Source organism: Schistocerca gregaria, chromosome 3 (assembly GCF_023897955.1).
Source record: "Schistocerca gregaria isolate iqSchGreg1 chromosome 3, iqSchGreg1.2, whole genome shotgun sequence".
Classification (NCBI taxonomy): domain Eukaryota; kingdom Metazoa; phylum Arthropoda; class Insecta; order Orthoptera; family Acrididae; genus Schistocerca; species Schistocerca gregaria.
In genome coordinates this window covers 719,654,563-719,676,500 of record NC_064922.1, presented here as the reverse complement: position 1 = coordinate 719,676,500, position 21,938 = coordinate 719,654,563, and the positions used below count along the sequence as shown (strand labels likewise).

The 21,938-nt window shown below is 42.5% G+C and overlaps 1 protein-coding gene across 1 annotated transcript in view; it reads right to left on the bottom strand.

Annotated features, from left to right (window-relative positions):
• LOC126355571 (beta-alanine transporter) overlaps positions 1-21,938 on the bottom strand; it is a 1,112,053-nt gene that overhangs the window by 292,186 nt on the left and 797,929 nt on the right. The window contains exon 4 of the mRNA XM_050005933.1: positions 1,441-1,595. Within this exon, the coding sequence (XP_049861890.1) occupies positions 1,441-1,595 (155 nt within the window). The remainder of the gene's footprint in view (positions 1-1,440; positions 1,596-21,938) is intronic.

Sequence of the window (21,938 nt, the reverse complement as noted above, 5' to 3'; positions counted from 1 at the left end):
CATCCGTGTCTTCCCCCTAACCCTCCACAGTGACTTTCCTGTCACTACCCACTTTCGTGTTTCTTATCTTACAGGTCTTTTCTTACATATAAGCATTACGTTAACTTTTTATCACACCATATCTCTTTATTCATTTTTATCTGCATGATAAATGGAATTTCAGTTACATTATGTGGTTGTGCATGTAATGGATGATATATTCTCCTAACTCAATGATGTGGTGGAACACAAAAGTAAAAGTTTCTTCAGTAATTTTTTTCACAATATCAAATAACTGTGTGGACCTTCTTCAACTAAAACTCTCCCCAATTATGCCCACCTTTTAATTTCAGCTGTGTCCCCCTTCCCCATGTTGTTACACACATTCTTGTGTTTTAGCCTATAGGGCTTTTTGCATGTATATATATATATGTTTTACTTTGACGTTTTATCAAATTGTATCTCATTATTAATTTTTATTTGTATGGTAAATGGAATTTCAGTTACATTTTGTGGCTTTTTTTATTATAATTTCATGGACTGCTTTGTGCCTTGTATTTTACAAGTTTACGTTTTTGACTGGATAGTAAAATATTGTACAGCCTTACAATCGGCAATACTTTTGTTCTTTTACTTTATTAATGTTTTTATGTATTATCGATCAAGTGTACAATTGTCAAAACTTAAATTTTGTAACCTCATTATCACAGAAGTGTTTAATGGCAACTACGTTGAATTTGGTCAGGACTGTAATCTTGACTTTGAAGTTCTTTGACTTGTATTACTATACATCACATGTCGTTCTTTTGTTCATTTTTATTGGCAGCTACGGTTCACAGTGGTAATATATGTCGAAGCATGTATGACATAGTTTTAACAGTTCTTCCTGTTTTGATCATATTTTGTTTTGCATTGTCTCATTGTCCACTTTTATATGTTATGCAGCTACCGTTAACGTTGTTTTAAGACCGAAATCGATACCACAACAATTAATATTATCACAGAGATAATTTTGTAAAATTCGTACACGCTCTTTACCAGCTCGTAGCAAGATGTTCAATATCGCCCTGACTAATCAGCGTATCTAATTATACTAGCTTACAATTAACATTTATTTAACGTAACTATGATCAAACATTTCATTTTAGCATAGAAACATTAGTACACGTATTTGCACACTTCTAGTTGTAGAAATATGCATCAGAAAGTAAAATTACAAAGAACTGTTTTGGTAGTCCACAGAGATGTTATACTGCAATTTCAATTCGAGTAAAACAGAGTCGGTATCGTAATCTGACGACTATAAACGTAAAAAATTACTTGTGACCATAAGAAAATTCACCATATTTTCCACTACAACTTGATAAAATCCGTACCTCGATGTGTTTATTGATTCTAGGTATTTTTGGGAAGCCTGTCTTAGTTGCCTCGTTTTACTCATTTTCAATAGTCAGCACTTACCAAGGACGTACGGTGTTCCAAGGATGGCAGGGACGGTGAAACCGAGTCCAAAGCGTAGCAGCGTCCACGTGATGAAGTCCTGAGCGAAGGCCGTAGCGATGCCGAAGAAGCACTCGATGAACAAATAGATGAAGAACGCAGGACGTCTCCCGATGCTGAAACACCAAAAAAGCCTTTGTACCGAATGCCAGACTCTCGTCACGTATGCAAGAAAAGGCACAAAATTGTTTGTGAAGCTTAGAATTGCATTGGTCGTCAGCAGTGCTTTGCATGCATGCCGGCGTGTTTCCTTTTGCCGAATTGTGCGCATTACCAGTAACACATGAAAGGTAAAAGAGATGGTTAGAGAGAGAGAGGGGGGGGGGGGGGAGAGAATGACAGACAGAAAGAGCGAGAGTGACACAGGCAGAGAAAGAAAGAGAGAAGGGCGGAATGTTAGGAATAGATGTGTATTCTTTATTTTACGGAGGGAATTGTATTAACATAACTGTTTATCTATAGCGTGTGAATTCGTTCTCGAAAGTACTGCGGGTCTCGTGATGGTGATAGAAACTTTTATAAAGGACGAAGAGAGAATAAAGTATCAATTTGAAGTTAAGGTCGTAGTACTAAGAAGACTTGATAACTCTGACAGTGGATTAACAGAAACTGCTAATAGTTTTTTGTTCAGTTTACATTGAAATAAAACACTGAACCAGTGTGTACGTGGCTGCAAACACCGTATTGTAGGAATATGCGACTAATACATAGCTGTACATAATGAGACACAGCTAGAGGAAACTCTACCAATGCGCAGTAGATGTCTTTATGTGCATACTAATTCGTTATACCTGATGTAAACGTCTGTAACACTAGAGTGTGTGTTCACATATCGATATGTAGCTATATAGTCAATGAACTGTAGTGAAATGTCGTTCTATCTTTTTACCAAATTACCAGCTACAACTTTCATGTGTGAGCCAGCAAGTGGTAACTTCAGGAAAGCTGGCAGGTGGTACGGGACGAGTAACGCTAAGGCTTCACCTGTTAACGAACCAAGGGAAATCCTAAAATAAAACAATGTTCTGGCTGGACAGCCACCGTAAGGCTTCGCGACATGGATAAAGAAAGTCGTAATTGGACTGTACTTCCAGCCGAGATCCGATCAGTTAAGTTTGATAAGATGGTCGTACACAGTACGGCAACATAACACGCGAACAGCAGCTACGACTTATCATTTACCATAAATGCAAAATTCAACTCCTGCTGACTATGGGTGTCATATAGGTTTCAGCCAATGGCTCATGCTGTGCCTTATGGTCGATTCTCATTTTCCAGCTGACGTCCTCTTCTCTGTTGAAGCGTGTTTCACTAGAGACGGAATGCTCATTAGTCAGCAAGGTGCTGTACGGATCTCTCGGGACCAGTGCGAATATCTACTTCGTACAAAAGAGCCAACATCTGGGACATCAAGGGTTGCGTGTCAGCTTACCTGACGAGGGGCTAAGCCGGCTTCGTGATTGCCTTACCAACAGAATCAGTGCCTGCATCCGGACCGGAGGCTGTGGACGTCTTACCGACAAGTTGATTCATAATGCCACATTCCTTGAAAATTTAAGTCAATTCTGTAATTTCTGTAATAATATCACTTAATTTATCAAACCGTGAAGTATCGTTTCCTTCTCTTCTTCTGGGTGCATCATGTTTTTTTTTCAGACCGTGTATCCAAAATTAGAATGAGATATAATGAGAAATTAGTTACAGGCAAAAAGGATATTTTTCTCAGAATACAAGGACGTCTTTAAGACATTTATGGAATTAACTTCTCACAGTTGTCCAACGTCAGCAGACATGTTTAAATGACATTATGTACGCCACTGGCTGTAAAATTATTCGTTACGCAATTGCATTTTCGGCTTTAAGGCGGCTATCAACTGGTAAATGTACTTCGGAAGATTTTAAAGGTCAATATATTCTGAAGTACAGTTATCACTTGATAGCGACCTTAAGGCTCAAATTGCTCTGGAAGAAAAAGAGTCACACCCAATGGTGAGTATGATGTCGTTTAAAAATCATTTGATGAATATTCTGACACACACACATAGTTTGTTACTTCCTACAGTCAAATTACTGTAGTTTACACTGTGGGTAGTGAGATTTTCAAATAATTCACATCACTTTTCAAATGCAAATCAAAATTTCGATTCATATTTCTACAGCATTAGCTATTTTGATATATTAATGTTAGCTATTGAACATCCTTATTAAATAACATGCGTTCAATTGTTTTTGATATCAGCGGAGTAGATGGTCCGATACCACCCACAGTTCAGAAGGTGTCAGTACGAAAAATCCTTTCAGTGATTGCAACTGCGGTTTCTTCAATTGTCTCACAGGATGTGTCTTAAAGGCTTTGCCTTTCAAATGAGAAGTTAAAGCATTGTTAATAATGTACATAATGTCGTGGCTCTGGTAAAAGTGATGAAAAAACTGACTGTCTTAAGCATTTACCGACCATTAATAATCACTCACTAAAATTCAGTTGTATGGACCCTTTGGCTCTCAATAATATTTTATGAATCTCTCAGTAAAAGATACAGATTGTCCATCGCGGCAACATAAAAAAGCAGTGTAGTGTGGGCTTGGGAGCTGCTCAGCAATATGATTGATCAAGGACTTTTCATATAATACAATGGTGACAAAAACTACAAAAAGGAGTATCACATCAGACGCACATTTGTCCGGGCAAATCAGACCCCTCACTTAGGGCTGAAGTTTAAAACGTACTGACCTTGAGTTAAGCAGTCCTCGTCACACGTGATATTCTGAGTGCGCGGATAGCTGTACGAGGCAAATTTGGATGTTGTAGATTTTGCAAAAGCTTCTGATTCAGCACCACATCGACGCCTACTGAAAAAAATTTGGTCCTTGTGGGATGACAAGAATGAAACTGAAAGGAAAGTTTCTTAACATCGAAAACGTACGCGCTGTTTTATATTCCAGCATCAGTTGACAGAAACGTACGTAGTCGACCGTAAGGAAGTTTAATAAGAGTATTTCTATTAAGTGAAACCATAATGACTGACTAAACTATGTTATAGGGAATCACAAAAAATTTGTTGGGGAGAACGTCATTGGTAAGGATTACCTAAGCCAAAAAAATTGTAGTAACATCAATTTAGACGTGACAAAATATGAGAGTGTCACAAGGACTACTACCTGTGAATGATGAACTTGTGAGCCCCACGAAATGTAAATAATGTAATACTTTCCATCACGATACTGGGGGAAAATGTTTCCACTTAAGCCGTTACTACATATATTGATATTTTCCCTATAATCACAGATGACGGACAGATATACTTTAACTGAAGTAACTGTTTCGCTCTGAAAAGGGCGTCCCAAGACATCACCAAGTTCCGAGCGTCTAGAATACGTGAGCGAGGGCTTAAGGGCGTTCCCATTACAGACAAATGGGTTTGTTGCTACATTGCATCCTTCTCAACAGCTCACGAATACACGAATACTGATAAACACAAGGATTTCTCAACAGTTTTTGAAAGAAAAAAAACAGCACGTATGTCGCTAGGGATCTTGCGGCCAACACTGGTAAGTACTGCAAAGGACACAGCGTGCGAAAGGTACCGGAATTCCCATGTTGTGTGCAAACCGTGGCTCACGAAAATTTCGAAGCAAAACGAGAAAGTTGGACACTCTGTATGAAGAATGGCAGGAGTGGTTACCCAACTTCGATCGATCTTGGAGTAGCATTGCAGACTGAGACCTCCAAAGTCAAAGATGATACGAGGGGAAATTCGGTGTACTGAGAGAGTGAGTTGGAGAAAAATGGACAACATTTGTGAACGTGGGCAATCTGAGTTTCATTCAGTCAAGCAGATTAGTGAGTTGGAGCGCAATGAGATCAGTGAGATCAATCCACGTAAAGAGCTCTGACGCTGGCTTCCGGGTTGTTTCGGTGCATTTCAGTGTATTTTATACTTGCCTTTTAGTCTGATCATTCTATTCATTTCAGTGTCTCTTGTCACTTTCTTACTCTCCATTTTATGTTGGATGGGTTTTAATCCCTAAGCATCCAAAAGGAAGGAAGGGTAATTGGGTTACTGCCCCGTCGACGTGGAGGTCATCAGAGACGGAGCACAAGCTCGGATTGTGTCAAGGATAGGGAAGGAAATCATCTGTGTCCTTTTGAAGAACAATTCAGTCATTTGCCTGCATCTGTTTACGGAAGTCACGGGGAAATATAAATCGGGATGGCAGGACCAGAGTTCGAACCGTCGACTTGTCGGACGCGAGTCAAGCACGCTAAGCACTGCGCAATCCCACTCGGTCTTTGAGCGTCCGACTGTCTGTGTTTAACTAGTTTGAGTTCGGCTTCCAAAAATAACATTGATACTATCTTCAAGAGCTAATTACTGCTGACACTAGACAGTGTGAGACTGCTCATATTTAGCAATTTCCCAGATAGTCCTGGAAGAACTCGGTGCCGGCCAGAGAGAAGTGTTCCATCTGAAAAGGGATTAGACAGGAAGTGCAGAAGGGGGATGGCGTTGAGCTGACTAGAGCCGTATGACATGAAGATCAAAGCAGCCGTCTGTCAAACAGTGGACACGTGTCACCGCATGAGACCCAGCGGGAGACTAACACACGGTACATGGTGCACCAGCTCCTCAAACTTGGACACAAGGCTCATTCCAAAGCCCAGCATCGCTAAGGCTTCTCTGTGCCTAGGCAAATCAGTCCTTATGGCATTGGTGATATGTGAAATATTATAATAATGTAAATGAATTTTTGCTTTATCATTGCATTGAATTTTTACTTAATTCTTAGCGCGCAGCATGGGGTCATTTGGATTTCGATTCCTGATCATTACAACACATATTAACATCCTACTATGTGTTTTTTTTATACACACAGATTCGTCATGCTGCAAAATTAGCTGTCAATAGCTGAGTGGGGATATGTGAATGAATTGCTCAAGGGCAGCGGCAGAAATTAGGAGGCCCTAACGTATTTGTACTAAGGTGAGAGACCACTGGTTACCTATGCAGTTTGTTTGCAGTAACACTTCTGCCCTCTGTATCGGAAAACCTTTCTAGCCTCAGAGGTACTGATCCAGAGCAATCGAAATCATAATACGTATCAGAAGTATGGTTCACACCTGGCAACAGTTATTTGAATCAGTGTAATGCCAAGCCTCTACGCTTGCGGTCGAAATGCCGGGACTGAGACACTGGGAACAAGAAGGCACAGGTTAACTTGAGAAGCCTTAGCGAATGTAAAGAAAGGAGAGGTTAGTAGGCTACAAACGGTACCTGCCAGCGCAGCAAAAACTGCTGCCAGAGTATTAAAACGTGTAAGCACAGAAGTAGACTGCAACCCTGGCGACATGGACTTGTTCACTTCTAGGCCTGACACTTAGCTACTTCCTTGTTCTACTTGACGAGGACTGATGTCTCGACAACATTATGGCTGACAGAGTTATGCGTTCACAATGAGATTTGCAATCTGCAGCGGAGTGTGCGCTGATGTGAAACTTCCTGCCAGATTAAAACTGTGTGCCGGACCGAGATTCTATCTCGGGACCTTTGCCTTTCGCGGGCAAGTGCTCTACAATCTGAGCAGGATCCGCGATACTGGCAGAAGTAAAGCCGTGAGGACGGGGCGTGAGTTGTGCTTGGGTATCTCAGATGGTAGAGCACTTGCCCGCGAAAGGCAAAGATCCCGAGTTCGAGTCTCGGTCCAGCACACAGTTTTAATCTGCCAGGAAGTTTCAGAGCTATGCGTTTCTCGCATCGATTGCATATAGCTACGAGAGGTAACCGATGTCCGTTTCCAACCTGAAATACATCACCTGCTAGCTACCACTACGTGCCGCAAACGCTACCAGCGGAATTACGGGCTACAACTGGAGGATTTGCCACTGGTAGTATATCTGGCGCCTTTCAGCGGGAAAACATTCTGCTGCCAGACTTCTAGCAACCTCAGTCAGCTTGACTTGGGTACTTCGTTTGGGCCTGAGCCAGACTTGCTCCCAAGTTTCTGCATGCCTTTCCTAGGCACACTCCGTTAGCACAGTCTCGCCCTTGAAGGCCACAGTCGCTGAATGACACATTAGGGTCCTTGGTTCAGCTCTGCATGCTGGAGTACCTTCTGCAGCCACACAGCCAATTCAGCAACGTGACCAACTAAGAAGATGGCCAGGCTTGTGCACTTTCATAGTCACTCCATCAGACATGACCGACTAGGAAGACTAAGTGGCAAACCGCTCTCCAGTCTTGGAAATTTACCGAACTGAGTCGCGCCACCTCTCCAACGATCTTATTGTCTAGGAAGACTGTCATAGTGTCGTGCAGCCCGTCATGTTGGAGCCTGAAGCTGCGCTAGTCTTCCTGAGTGTTGACCGTATAACCTCTTCTCAGCTACAGCCTTACTGAGCTGAGCGTATTTCTCCAACTGCTGTCAACCAGTGTCTCTAGGGTCCTTTCATTCACCTGTTCACTCTACAAGTGTTGTGACTTTCGCTCAGAATAGAAGTACTTATATTTCTATGAGTTGCCATCACCGCCACAACCGCGGCCATAATAATCTGTATGAATGCAATTTTTTCTTGTAGGGTAGTAACTGACCTCACCAGGCATTCCGAAGCTACGTTACAACATGTTATACACACAACCATCAACAAGAGCATTAATCGTTAGTTTCGTCATGAAAGTTAAGGAAACCCCATGTACGACAGAACTTCTCAAGTGAAATATAAAAACATTGTTGAGATTACACAGGCCAAAAGGGAACGAGGATGATTTCATGATGCGTTGACCATGATACAGTTAGTCCTTTGTGAAGTTTCCCTTAACAATCGCAATATCAGTTACGGAAAAAAATGAACTTAAAAATGGATATCTGTGTTTATTTATGCATGTATGTCTGTTTGTATGGATGTTCCACATCTCTTCCTAATACAATGCGCGTATTTCAACCAAATGTGGTAATGTACATATATCAGGGCGGAATTGCGTTTGGGGTAAGAAAAACGTACCTTTCAAATGGAAGGGGGGTGAAAAAGAAGTGTAGCGCATGACGCTTAAATAGTCGCACTTCAGTCATCCCTAACTAGAGAATGAGAGCACTTAGAAACTTGCAAAAAACTCTTTCGTAACTTGTTCTTGCGGACAAAATACAAAAAATGTTCAAACTAGAAAAGTTTGTCTATTATTACATATTCGCTGTCAATGTAGTAAAGCCGCAGCATCAGGAAGGATGTTTTACTTACGTGTGACAGTATTCACGACACAATTTGCAGACAGTATTCATATATGCCGCTGAATATACCAAAATAACTATACCATTGTACGGTATATAGTTCAGGAGATATGACGTAAAAACTGAGATGAGTGAAAAATTTCCACATCGTGCAAGAAGTTTGAATTCATTACTTCGTTGCTACTAACTCTATTCACATCTGCCGCCGAATGTACGTATAAAAATATATCATTGTACGGCAAACAATTCAGGAAATATGACATCACAACAACTGAGATGTGTGGAAAGTAGTAGAAACATGCGTGATTTTTTAATTGCTTCTTTACTAATAACTCTATTCACAATATGTTTTACCGGCAGTCGCTACCCATACCACTGGACATACCTGCAAAATTATATGATTAGGCAGCAAATGGTTTACGAGATACGACGTTATAACCATTGAAATGCGTAAAAATGAAACTACAGGGCGAATTTCGCTAGAGATACAGGTAAAATGAAATGTGTGTCTAGGGCCCCCAATGGGGTAGACCGGTCGCCTGGTGAAAGTCATTTTTGTTGACGCCTCTTTGGCGACTTTCGTGTCGATGGGGATGATATGACGATGAAGACAACACTATACCCAGTGTCTGAGTGGAGAAAATCTCCGACCCAGCCGGGAATCGAACTCGGACCCTTTGCATTGCATTATGCCGCGCTGACCACTTTTTATGTTCGTTGCATTTGTTCGGGGCGGTCGTTTCATGACAGCCATTGAAGTTCATCGTTGATCTATTTACTCAGTCTTTTTTTTTTCTTCTACAGAGGACGACTAAACCTCTGACCAACTGGACCACTCAGCTGTCCAGGCAGAAGAGATACTGATGAAATATGTGTATAAATACGTGTGATATCGGTATGCAGAATGACAGATAAAAAACTTATCCTTAAGGTTTACAAGGGTTTAAACAACATTTCATACACATACTAGTAACTGCCTGTAAAGAAATAGTCGATGCAGGAATCACCATCCTTCAATAGGGGTGCCCGTGATACCAGGGAGAGATGAAGGGGATGTGGAGATGGACAAACAATGAGGAGGAAGGCAGCGATGGGCACAGATAAGTGGAGGAAGATATGGAGATAGAGAGAGAGAGAGAGAGAAGAGAGAGAGAGAGAGAGAGAGAGAGAGAGAGAGAGAGAGAGCGAGCTGAAGGGGTATGCAGACAGGGGAGAAAAATATATGGACAATGAAAGAGGAGGAGATGCCAGGAGACAGGTGGCGGCAGACGCTGGCAGGTGGGGATCAACAGAGAGAGGAGAGAATGAGATGGACAGAGAAAGAACAGAGAAGGACAGAGGTTGGGAGGAGATGGACAGAGGGATGAGGAGGAGTGGAAGGACAACAAGGGAATGAGGAAGTGATGTACAAAGAGTGGGGCACGAGGAGATGGGTAGAGGAGGGATTTGACTGACAGTGACAAAGGGTGGTGGATATGTGCAGAGGAATGGGAGGAGGGGAGTGACAATGAGTGAGAGGCATAGAGTTGGACAAAGAATAGAGGAGGTGGACAGGCAGGTGGTGAACGAGGAGATGGACAGAGAGCGGGGACAGGAGGACGTGAATTAGATGATTTTAATTAATACAGATGTGGGCAATGTTATTACACAAATGTAGAGAAATTGCAGCGCGCCTAATATTTTGTGTCTTGAGTTAATTGACTTTCTTTAAAATGTACTAAAAGAAAAAGTATGTTACTGGCTGCCTAATATTTTGTGTCTTGAGTTAATTGACTTTATTTAAAATGTACTAAAAGAAAAAGTATGTTGCTGGCTGCCTAATAAAATGGTTGCAGTTTGTGTCTTGAATTCATGCATTTCCTTTAAAAAATGTAGTGAAAGAAAAATATGACTTCGGTTACCTGTTAAAGTGGATTCAGTTAGTTGTTCTTTAATTATAGACACATGGCGAAAGACAAATACGAATAATATAAATTAAAATAAAGTAAGAGAGAGAGAGAGAGAGAGACAGGGAGAGAGAGAGAGAGAGAGAGAGAGAGAGAGAGAGAGAGAGAGAGAGAGAGAGAGAGAGATATGAGATGGTGGCTAGTTCATGTTCCCTAACCAAATGGCGACGTGGCGCTTAAATCAAGAGTTACGTGAGGCAGGAAACGTTCAGGCAGGCCTCATCGGCGTCAGGCGGTTTAACGAGCCACCATTGTCTGGTGACCGCAGACGTCCACCCTGACTCAGCAGCTCTGGGAAGACGGCGAACTGCCGATCCGCTCGTAAATCTGCTAAGGCAACGTAGCAGCAAATGGTAAAAGTCAAGAAAGAGCTCAGGTGCTGCCTTCCCGGTGAGGGAACTCGAGTGATAAGCCTTTGCACCAGTTAATCATCAAGTGCAAGACTTTTGTCCTGGAACATACGTTACCTTTAGTAATACAATGGAAACCTTGAAAATCGACAATATATCAAAATGTTACGTGTTGCATGTACGGAAATTCTACAAAGGGTAGAAGAAATGAAACGAAATAAATAACATTCGATAGAAAATTTAATCCCACAAACAACAAATGTGAAATTTGAATACTGACTGAATCAGTCCAGTAAAGCACTAACACCTTATTATTACGCAGTTTGAAAAACACGAGTTACAAAACAATACGCACACGAGAGAGTGATTCTTTTAACCGTGATTTCTATGGCTTCTTAAGCATACCAGTGCTATTCTTCTTATGCTCAACACATGAAAACTCTAGAGAAGAGACACTGGAGCAAAAACAAGTCCACTGATATCACCGGGAAAATGCTCCATGAACGTCGTGATATGGATACGTTACTTGACGTTCGCAAGTAATTTTTGTCGCTGAATTACGACGCCGATCTCTTTTCTTTTCTAATGTTACGGTATACTTTTTTACTGTAGCTCTTGTAGGGAGATTCTAAGAGAATCTCAACGACGTAATATGTATGGGACTTGATCATGTAGTTTTAAGCTGACAGCGCTCCAAACCACTTTCCCGCCATCAGGAGAAAAGGTTGTACAAATAACTGCCCTGACTCACTAAATGTTATCAAGAAGTTAATTAAAACATGGATCATATGTTTCTTGACACGTTTATTCAAGGGAAACAATACTGCAAGTTGAATTTCAGCTGGAATTATCGGCAATACATGCCCTAGTTATAAGATATTTCATTCCTTGTGGACTCCTTTGTTTTTCCTAACAGACCTCTTGTTTTAATGTTCATCATAGATAAAGGTAGAGAGCTGCTCCGTTTTGCCTTTGCTGAACGACCATTCTAATGTTTTCCCAATGTTCTCTAAAGAGGGTCTCTCATTAAATGTCAATAGTGGGAGGGACATCGGTCATCTTTCTGATTGCCTTACGTAAAGTAGGATGTCTTCCACTAACTACAGAAGTATTTTATTTAGCAATTCGAGATCCTCATGTTTATCGATGAAATAAGAATCATTGATGCGGGTGTCGAAAAACACGCACCGAACGTTGGTGGACGAAGAGGGTTCTTTCTATCCACTTGAATGAGTCAGTGTGGATTTTCAACTAACGATTTTGCATGTTGCTAAGATTGACTCGTCCATGGTTTGCAAACGATCCTCCCTCCTTAAACAAAATTTTCCATCCTCATGCCACAACACTTTGCGCTTCCCGTAGATAAGATTAGGAGGACTGAAGCCCATTTTGGAAGTCATTGTCACGAATATGCTGATGCAGCGCAAAGTGAAGAGGATGAAATGCTATGTAACGTACTGTTCGTTTGGTTGATCCCTCTCATACTTCTGAGATGCGTCTTAGTGACACTTGCATAGTGCTAAAATATTAATGCCAAAACATTGGTTCTATTTCTTTCCTCAACTGCTCCTGTCTTACCTTGCGGTATTTTGTTCTACACTCTTCCAGTTTCTGGAACGTCTTTCTGTAACGTTTGCAAAGACAGATCGTGAGAGCGTAGCACTATCTTGATACTCCTCAGCATCCAGTCGCGCCACTGCTCTCACTGTTTGGTGACATTCGCCATAAACGATATTCAGTTTTTCGACTGTCGTGTACATTCTGTGTTTCCACAGGATATGTGCCTCGTAATGGGAAAAGGCTCATGATGATCTCTCCATTGGGAAAAGAGTCCAGCACAGTCCCCCCTTTGATCTCCGGGAGAGGACCGCCAAGGGTCAGGTGACCATGAGAAAATGACTAATTACCCAACGAAAGCATAACAGTCTATGAGTCGTGGAGTGCATGTCAGATGTTTTGAACATGGTGGTAGGTCCAGACAATCTGAAAAGGGAATAGATAAGGCTCAGTCTAGATATAATGAGGATCAGTGAACTGCAATGGGAAGAAGGCAAGGAGTTCTGGTCAGATGAGTATAGTGTAATGTTAACATCAGCAGGAAATAGTTTAACGGGAGTAGGATTCGTTATGAACAGGAAGTAGCGCAGAGAGTGACTCTTGTGAACAGTGCAGCGATAGGGTGGTTCTCATCAGAATCGACAGCAACACCGACAGTGGTGTTTCACGTATGCATGCTAATATCGCAAGCCGGAGGATGAAGAGGAGGACAAAGTATGTGAGGATATTGAGCTGGTAATTCAGTATGTAAAAGGAGATGAAAACTTAATAGTCATGGAAATTGCAATGTGTCTGTAGGGGAAGGAGGGGAAGAAAGGGTTGCGGAAGAAAATGAGCGAGTCGGTAGAAATGACAGGGGAGAAAACTGAGTTCTGCAATAAATATTAGCTAGAGATAGTGAAAACTTTGTTCAAGAATCACAAGGGGAGAATCTGTACCTGGAAAAGCCCAGGATGTACAAGAACATTTCAATTATATTGCATCTTGGTCAGGCGGCTATTCAGAAATCTTATACCGCATGGTAAGGCGTACCAAGGATCAAACATATTCAGATCACAATTTAGTAGCGAGTGGAAGAGTGGGGTGCAGTTGAAGAGACTAGTCAGAAAGAATCATTACGGAAAGAAGTGAGAGAGGGAATTGCTAAGAAATTAAGAGAGATATTTAAGTCCTCTAATACTATAGGTACTGCAATAAGGAATACCTCAATAGGCAGATAGGCTAAAGAGTGATGGGCAACTCTAGAAAAGCAATCACAGAAGTTGGACTGAAATACAGAGGTACAAAGAAGGTAATTTCGAAGAAACCAAGAGCAACAGAAGAAATAATTCCATTCATCGATGGAAGAAGGGAGTGCAAAAGTGTTCTAAACATCTACATCTACATCCATACTCCGCAAGCCACCTGACGGTGTGTGGCGCAGGGTACCCTGAGTACCTCTGTCGGTTCTCCCTTTTATTCCCGTCTCGTATTGTACGTGGAATGAAGGATTGTCGGTATGCTTCTGTGTGGGCTCTAATCTCTCTGATTTTATCCTCATGGTCTCTTCGCGAGATATACGTAGGAGGGAGCAATATACTGCTTGACTCTTCGGTGAAGATATGTTCTCGAAACTTTAACAAAAGCCCGTACCAAGCTACTGAGCGTCTCTCCTGCAGAGTCTTCCACTGGAGTTTATCTATCATCTCCGTAAGGCTTTCGCGATTACTAAATAATCCTGTAACGAAGCGCGCTGCTCTCCGTTGGATCTTCTCTATCTCTTCTATCAACCCTATCTGGTGCGGATCCCACATTGCTGAGCAGTATTCAAGCAGCGGGCGAACAAACGTACTGTAACCTACTTCCTTTGTTTTCGGATTGCATTTCCTTAGGATTCTTCCAATGAATCTCAGTCTGGCATCTGCTTTACCGACGATCAACTTTATATAATCATTCCATTTTAAATCACTCCTAATGCGTACTCCCAGATAATTTATGGAATTAACTGCTTCCAGTTGCTGACCTGCTATTTTGTAGCAAAATGATAAGGGACCTATCTTTCTATGTATTCGCATGACATTACACTTGTCTACATTGAGAATCAATTGCCATTCCGTGCACCATGCTTCAATTCGCTGCAGATCCTCCTACATTTCAGTACAATTTTCCATTGTTGCAACCTCTCGATACACCACAGCATCATCTGCAAAAAGCCTCAGTGAACTTCCGATGTCATCCACCAGGTCATTTATGTAAATTGTGAATAGCAACGGTCCTATGACACTCCCCTGCGGCACACCTGAAATCACTCTTACTTCGGAAGGCTTCTCTCCATTGAGAATGACATGTTGCGTTGTGTTATCTAGGAACTCCTCAATCCAATCACACAATTCATCTGATAGTCCGTATGCTCTTACTTTGTTCATTAAACGACTGTGGGGAACTGTGTCAAACGCCTTGCGGAAGTCAAGAACCACGGCATCTGCCTGCGAACCCGTGTCTAAGGCCCTCTGAGTCTCGTGGACGAATAGCGCGAGCTGGGTTTCACACGACCGTCTTTTTCGAAACCCATGCTGATTCCTACAGAGTAGATTTCTAATCTCCAGTAAAGACATTATACTCGAACATAATACGTGTTCCAAAATTCTACAACATGATCGACGTTACAGATATAGATCTATAGTTCAGCACATCTGTTCGACGTCCCTTCTTGAAAACGGGGATGACCTGTGCCCTTTTCCTATCCTTTGGATCGCTTCGCTCTTCTAGAGAATTACGGTACACCGCTGCACGTTCCTTCGCGTACTCTGTGTAAAATCGAACTGGTATCCCATCAGGACCAGCGGCCTTTCCTCTTTTGAGCGATTTTAATCGTTTCTCTATCCCTCTGTCGTCTATTTCGATATCTACCATTTTGTCAACTGTGCGACAATGTAGAGAAGGAAGCACAGTGCAGTCTTCCCCTGTGAAAGAGCATTGGAAGAAGGCATTTAGTATTTCGGCCTTTAGTCTGTCATCCTCTGATTCAGTACCATTTTGGCCACAGAGTGTCTGGACATTTTGTTTTGATCCACCTACCGCTTTGACATAGGACCAAAATTTCTTAGGATTTTCTGCCAAGTCAGTACATAGAACTTTACTTTCGAATTCATTGAAAGCCTCTCGCAAAGCCCTCCTCACACTACATTTCGCTTCGCGTAATTTTTGTTTGTCTGCAAGGCTTTGGCTATGTTTATGTTTGCTGTGAAGTTCCCTTTGTTCCGCAGCAGTTTTCTAACTCGGTTGTTGTACCACGGTGGCTCTTTCCCATCTCTTACAATCTTGCTTGGCACATACTCATCTAACGCATATTGTACGATGGTTTTGAACTTCGTCCACTGATCCTCAACACTAACTGTACTTGAGACAAAACTTTTGTGTTGAGCCGTCAGGTACTCTGTAATCTGCTTTTTGTCACTTTTGCTAAACAGAAAAATCTTCCTACCTTTTTTAACATTTCTATTTACGTCTGAAATCATCGATGCAGTAACCACTTTATGATCGCTGATTCCCTGTTCTGCATTAATTGATTCAAATAGTTCGGATCTGTTTGTCACCAGAAGGTCTAATATGTTATCGCCACGAGTCATTTCTCTGTTTAACTGCTCAAGGTAGTTTTCAGATAAAGCACTTAAAAATATTTCACTGGATTCTTTGTCCCTGCCACCCGTTATGAACGTTTGAGTCTCCCAGTCTATATCCGGCAAATTAAAATCTCCACCCAGAACCGTAACATGGTGGGGAAATCTACTCGAGATGTTTTCCAAATTATTCTTCAGGTGCTGAGCCACAACAGCTGCTGAGCCTGGGGGCCTATAGAGACATCTAATTACCATGTATGAGCCTGCTTTAACCGTGACCTTCACCCAAATCATTTCACAATTCGAATCTCCGTCAATTTCCTTCGATACTATTGCACTTCTTATCGCTATAAACACACCTCCCCCTTCACTGTCCAGCCTGTCTCTGCGGTATAAATTCCAATCTTAGTTTAGGATTTCATTACTGTTTACATGTGGTTTCAGCCAACTTTCTGTCCCTAGTACTATATGGGCGTTGTGACCGTTTATTAATGAGAGCAGTTCTGGGACCTTTCTATAGACGCTCCTGCAGTTTACTATTAGCACATTAATATTGTCATTCCCTATTGAATTTTGCCTACTCCTGCCTTGCCGCGTCTCAGGAGGCGTCTTGTCGGGCCTAGGGACGGAATTCTCTAACATAAAAAAACCCCATGTGCACTCCACACGTACTCCGCTACCCTCGTAGCCACTTCCGGCGTGTAGTGCACGCCTGACCTATTCAGGGGGACCCTACATTTCTCCACCCGATAGCGGAGGTCGAGAAATTTGCACCCCAGCTCTCCGCAGAATCGTCTGAGCCTCTGGTTTAAGCCTTCCACTCGGCTCCAAACCAGAGGACCGCGATCGGTTCTGGGAACGATACTACAAATAGATTGCTCTGATTCCACCCCGCGAGCGAGGCTTACCGCCTTCACCAACTCCGCCAACCACCTGTACGAACTGAGGATGACCTCTGAACCCAGACGGCTGGAGTCATCGGTGCCGACATGAGCAACAATTTGCAGTCGGGTGCACCCAGTGCTCTCTATCGCCGCCGGTAGGGCCACCTCCACATCTCGGATGAGACCCCCCGGCAAGCAGACAGAGTGAACACTGGCCTTCTTCCCCGACCTTTCCGCTATTTCCGTAAGGGGATCCATCAGCCGCCAAACGTTGGAGCTCCCAATAACTAATAAACCCCTCCCCCTGTGTGCCTGCTCGGACCTTGCTGAAGGAGCAGCCACTTGTCCACTCACAGGCAGAGCGGGCGATGCCACACGGCCAGCCTCCACATTGACCCTCCACCATGTGCGCCGCGAACGCCGCTCAACCCGCCACTCCCCTTGGGGAGAGGGTGGCCAAACCGCGCCCGGTACCCGCGAAGATGTCTCGACAGCAGGGACAGTGAATGAAGCATGTAACACCTGGGGTGTACCTTGCGACGCACCAGTCTCCCCACTGCCGCTACACTCCGAGGCAGCAGCCTGAAGACGGCTGACCGCGGCTATCAACACGCTCAGCTGTTCTCGAAGAGAGGCCTGCTCCTCCTGCGTCCGTACACAGCAGTCACACATCCTATCCATCCTAAGGGATCAATCTACTGAAGAGACTTAATCAACTTTTAACTAGACGGCTAATTCACTAAATGCAGCTGATTATTGACTAAACTGTGATTGCTAACAATGAAAACAGCACTACCTATCTCTGGACTGTATTCAAAACAAACACTAGCACTTCTGGCACTATGGCTGACTAAAGGGACTCTCTCTGACTGTATTTAAAACAAACACGAAATCTATGGAACACTATTATTAGCACTCGACGATTAAAGCTTCCTAAAAGCAAAAACACACCGAAGAAGAAGTGAAAGTAAGAAAAATACAGTTAATACTTAAATTAAGGTAGCTCGCTGCACAGCAGACGTGAAGCAGACGGAGGTTAGGGCGTCAGGGGTGATCAGGGAAATTCAGGAAACAGAAGCAGAAACTGCTTAGAAATGACATAAATAGAAGGTGCAGCGAAACTAAGACGAAATGACTCCATGAAAAGTATAAAACAATGGAAAAAAGAATAATTATAGGAAGGACTGATTTAGTATACAGAAAAGTTAAAACACTATTCAGTAAAATTAAAAGCAAAATTGGTAAATATTAAGAGTACAATGGGAATTCCACTGTTGAATGCAGAGGAGATAATAGATTAATGAAATGAGTACACTGAAGGCCCCTACAAGGTGGAAGACTTGTCTGAAGTGATAAAAGAAAGATTAATCAATACAGAAGAGATAGGAGGGTCTAGTATTAGAACCATAATTTAAAAGAGATTTGGCAGACTTAAGAACAAATATAGGCTGGCGGAATAGTCTGCATTCCATAAGAAGTTCTAAAATTGCCAACAAAACTGCTATTAACGTTGGTATGTAAGGTGTATGACTCTGGCGATATACCATCTGACTTTTGGAAAAACATCTTCCACACAATTGCGAAGGTTTCTAGACCCGGTAAGAGCGACAATTACCGCACAGTCAACTTAACAGCTCATGCATCCAATTGCCAATAGGCTTTAGGAAAGTAGGTTTAGGAAAGTGAAGACATGACAGAGGCAAGTCTGACATTGCAGTTGATAATAAAGCAAGACTAAAGAAAAGTCAAGACACATTCGTAGATTTTGTTGACCTGGGTAAAGAACTCGACACTGTCAAACGGTGAAAGATATTCGAAATTCTGAGAAAAATAATGGTAACCTATAGGAATAGAAAGCTAATGTATAACATGTAATAGCGCCAAGAAGGAATAATAAGAGTGGAAGACCACAAAGTGCTCGCTTTGAAAAGGCTGTAAGACAGGGAATTAGTATTTCGCACTTACTGTTCAATCTATGCTTTGAAGAGGGGACGACGCAAATAAAAGAAAGATTCAGCAGTGGAGTAACAATTCAAGATGAAAGGATGTCAATGATAATATTCACTGATGAAATTGCTATCCACTGCGAAAGTGAAGAAAAGCTACAGGGTCTGTTGGATGAACAGAAAAAGAACCGATGCATTCTTGATGTGGTGCTACAGGTTAATGCAGAAAATTAGATGGACTGATAAGGTTCTGAAAAGGATTGAAGAGGAAAGGTACACATGGGAAATACGGAGAAGAAGGAAGGGACAGGATCCTAGAACATCTGTGAAGACATCACGGGAAACTTCCGCGGTTGAAAACGGAGCTGTAGGCGTTAAAAATTGCAGAGGAAGCCAAAGATTGGAATATTCCCAACAAGTACTTGAGGAAGTAGGTTGCAAGTGCTACCGTGACAAAAAAATTTTGAAACTTTTGTGGAACCTCTTGTGCTAATGGCGGAACAGTGATATACAGCGCAGAGCTCTCTTGGAAGCTCATTTCGAAGGCCACAGAAAAATTTAAGTAGTATTATTCGACAGCATGTACATGTGCGACAGTGAAAAAGACCAAAAAAAAGTGTTAGCATGTGGACGTAATGTGTTGTTCCAGTCTCTGCTGTACCTAAGGTCCATCACCGTTCCCTTTGGATGCCTACGTAATTCGGTGCTCTCCGATACACGCGATCGAACAGCGGAGGAATGGTACTCAAGCGTCAACTTTAGGTTACAATATCTTCGGATGTAATTAACATTTTACAATGCACTGATTACGTAATTGTTTAAATGTTCAGATGTGCTAACAAAACTAACGGGTTTCCATTTAAAAAAACGTAGGTTTGTTTTAAAAAGCATACTTCCGTGCATTTTTATTTATGGTTTGTATTAACCAAATACACTAGCCCCTCTCCTCACATTCGGTCTGTGGAATCGATTCGTCAGTATTTGATGTGGTTTACGAAATATATCCAGCGGTAACGTTAGATGACTCACCCTGTATAACAATTGGCTGGCGCAGTTGTTATATTGGTTACTGCTGCTACTGTGGCAGGTTACCAACGTTAAGGTTAGTTTGAACGTGGTGTTATAGTCGGTGCACGAACGGTGGGACACAACATCTCCGAGGTAGCGATGAAACGGGGATTTTCCGTACGACCATTTTACGAGTGAACCGTAAGTGTCAAGAATCCGATAATACATCAAATCTCCGACATCGCTACGGTCGGAAAGAGATCCTGCAAGAACGGGACCAACGACGAATGAGGAGAATCGTTCAACCTGACTGAAGTGCACCCCTGCCGCAGACTGCTGCTCATTTCAGATCTGGGTCATCAACAAATGTCCATGGACAAATAATTCAACGAAACATCATTGATATGGGCTTTCGGAGCGAAAGTTCCACTCGTGCAACATAGATGACTGCGCCACAGAAAGCCCTACGCCTAGCCTGGGCCCGTCAACACCGACATTGTACTGTTGATGACTGGAAACATGTTGCCTGGTACGAAATGTCTCATTTCAAATTCTATCGAGTGGATGGACGTGTACGGCTATGATGACAACCTAATGAATCCATGGACACCACATGTCAGCAGGGGACTGTTCAAGCTGGTGGAGGCTCTGTAAAAGTGTGGGGCTTGTGCTGTCGGAGTGATATGGGACCCGTGGGACGGCTGGATATAACTCTGACTGGTGCCACGTACGCAAGCATCCATCTGCATCCATTCATGTCTGTGGTGCATTCCGATGGACTTGAAGTTTCAGCAGGACAACGCGACTCCCCAAACGTCCAGAATGCACACAGTGGCTCCGGTAACACTGTTCCGAGGTTAAACACTTCTTCTGGCCACTAAACTCACCATACATGAACGTTATTGAGAGTATCTGGGATGCCTTGCAACGAGCTGTTCAGAAGGGATCTCCACCCTCCACGTACTCTTAGCGATTTATGGACAGCCCTGCTGGATCCATGGTGCCAGTTTCCTCCAGCTCTATTGCAGAGATTATTCAAGTCCATGCCTCGTCACGTTGCTACATTTATACGTGGTCACGAGTCCCCTACACTATATTATGCAGATGTACGTCTTTCTTTCACCCTTCAACGTATATACTCTCCGCATCTATTGCTGCCACCTGCCGTCTGTGAGTGGTCATTGCACGTTGACGTCGAGCACAGGCTGTGGTAACGCTAACATAACGAGCGTATAAAAACAAAGAAGGAAGTAGCTGAAGATGAGATGGTGCACGTGATACTACATGAAGAATTTGACAGATTCCTGTAGTTGTCTTGTCGACATTCTCTGGGATTTGCTGAGATCATTTGGAAAGACAGCCATGACATAATTATTCAATCTGGTACTAAAGAGTAATGAGACAGATGAAATTCCCTCAGAATTAAGGAAGTTTGTCATAATTCGAATTCGAAAGAGGATAGGTTCTTACAGACGTGAATACTATCGAAACATCAGTTTAGTAACTCATGGCTTCAAAACCTTACCTGAAATCACTTACAGAGGAATGGGAACGCTGAGAGAGATTGACCTTGGGGAATATCAGTTTGGATTCAGGAGAAATCTGTCAACCGCATGTCAGTACTAATTCTACGACTTATCTCCGCAGATAGGTTGATGAAAGGGAAATCTGCTTTTATAGAATATATAGATTTAGAGAAAGATATTCTCAGTATGGACTATACTACGCTGTTTGAAGTTTTTTAATGTTACATGAGGAAATACAGGAACCGAAAAGTTATATAGAACTGGTACAAAAACCAGAGTGCAGCTGTAAGGGTCGAAGAATATGAAATGTAATCATTAACTGAGAAGGGAAGGGGGTTTGTAGCCTATACCCTATGTTATTTAACCTGTACATTGAGCAAGCGGTGATGGGTACCAGGGAGAAACTGGAAAAGCGAACAGTA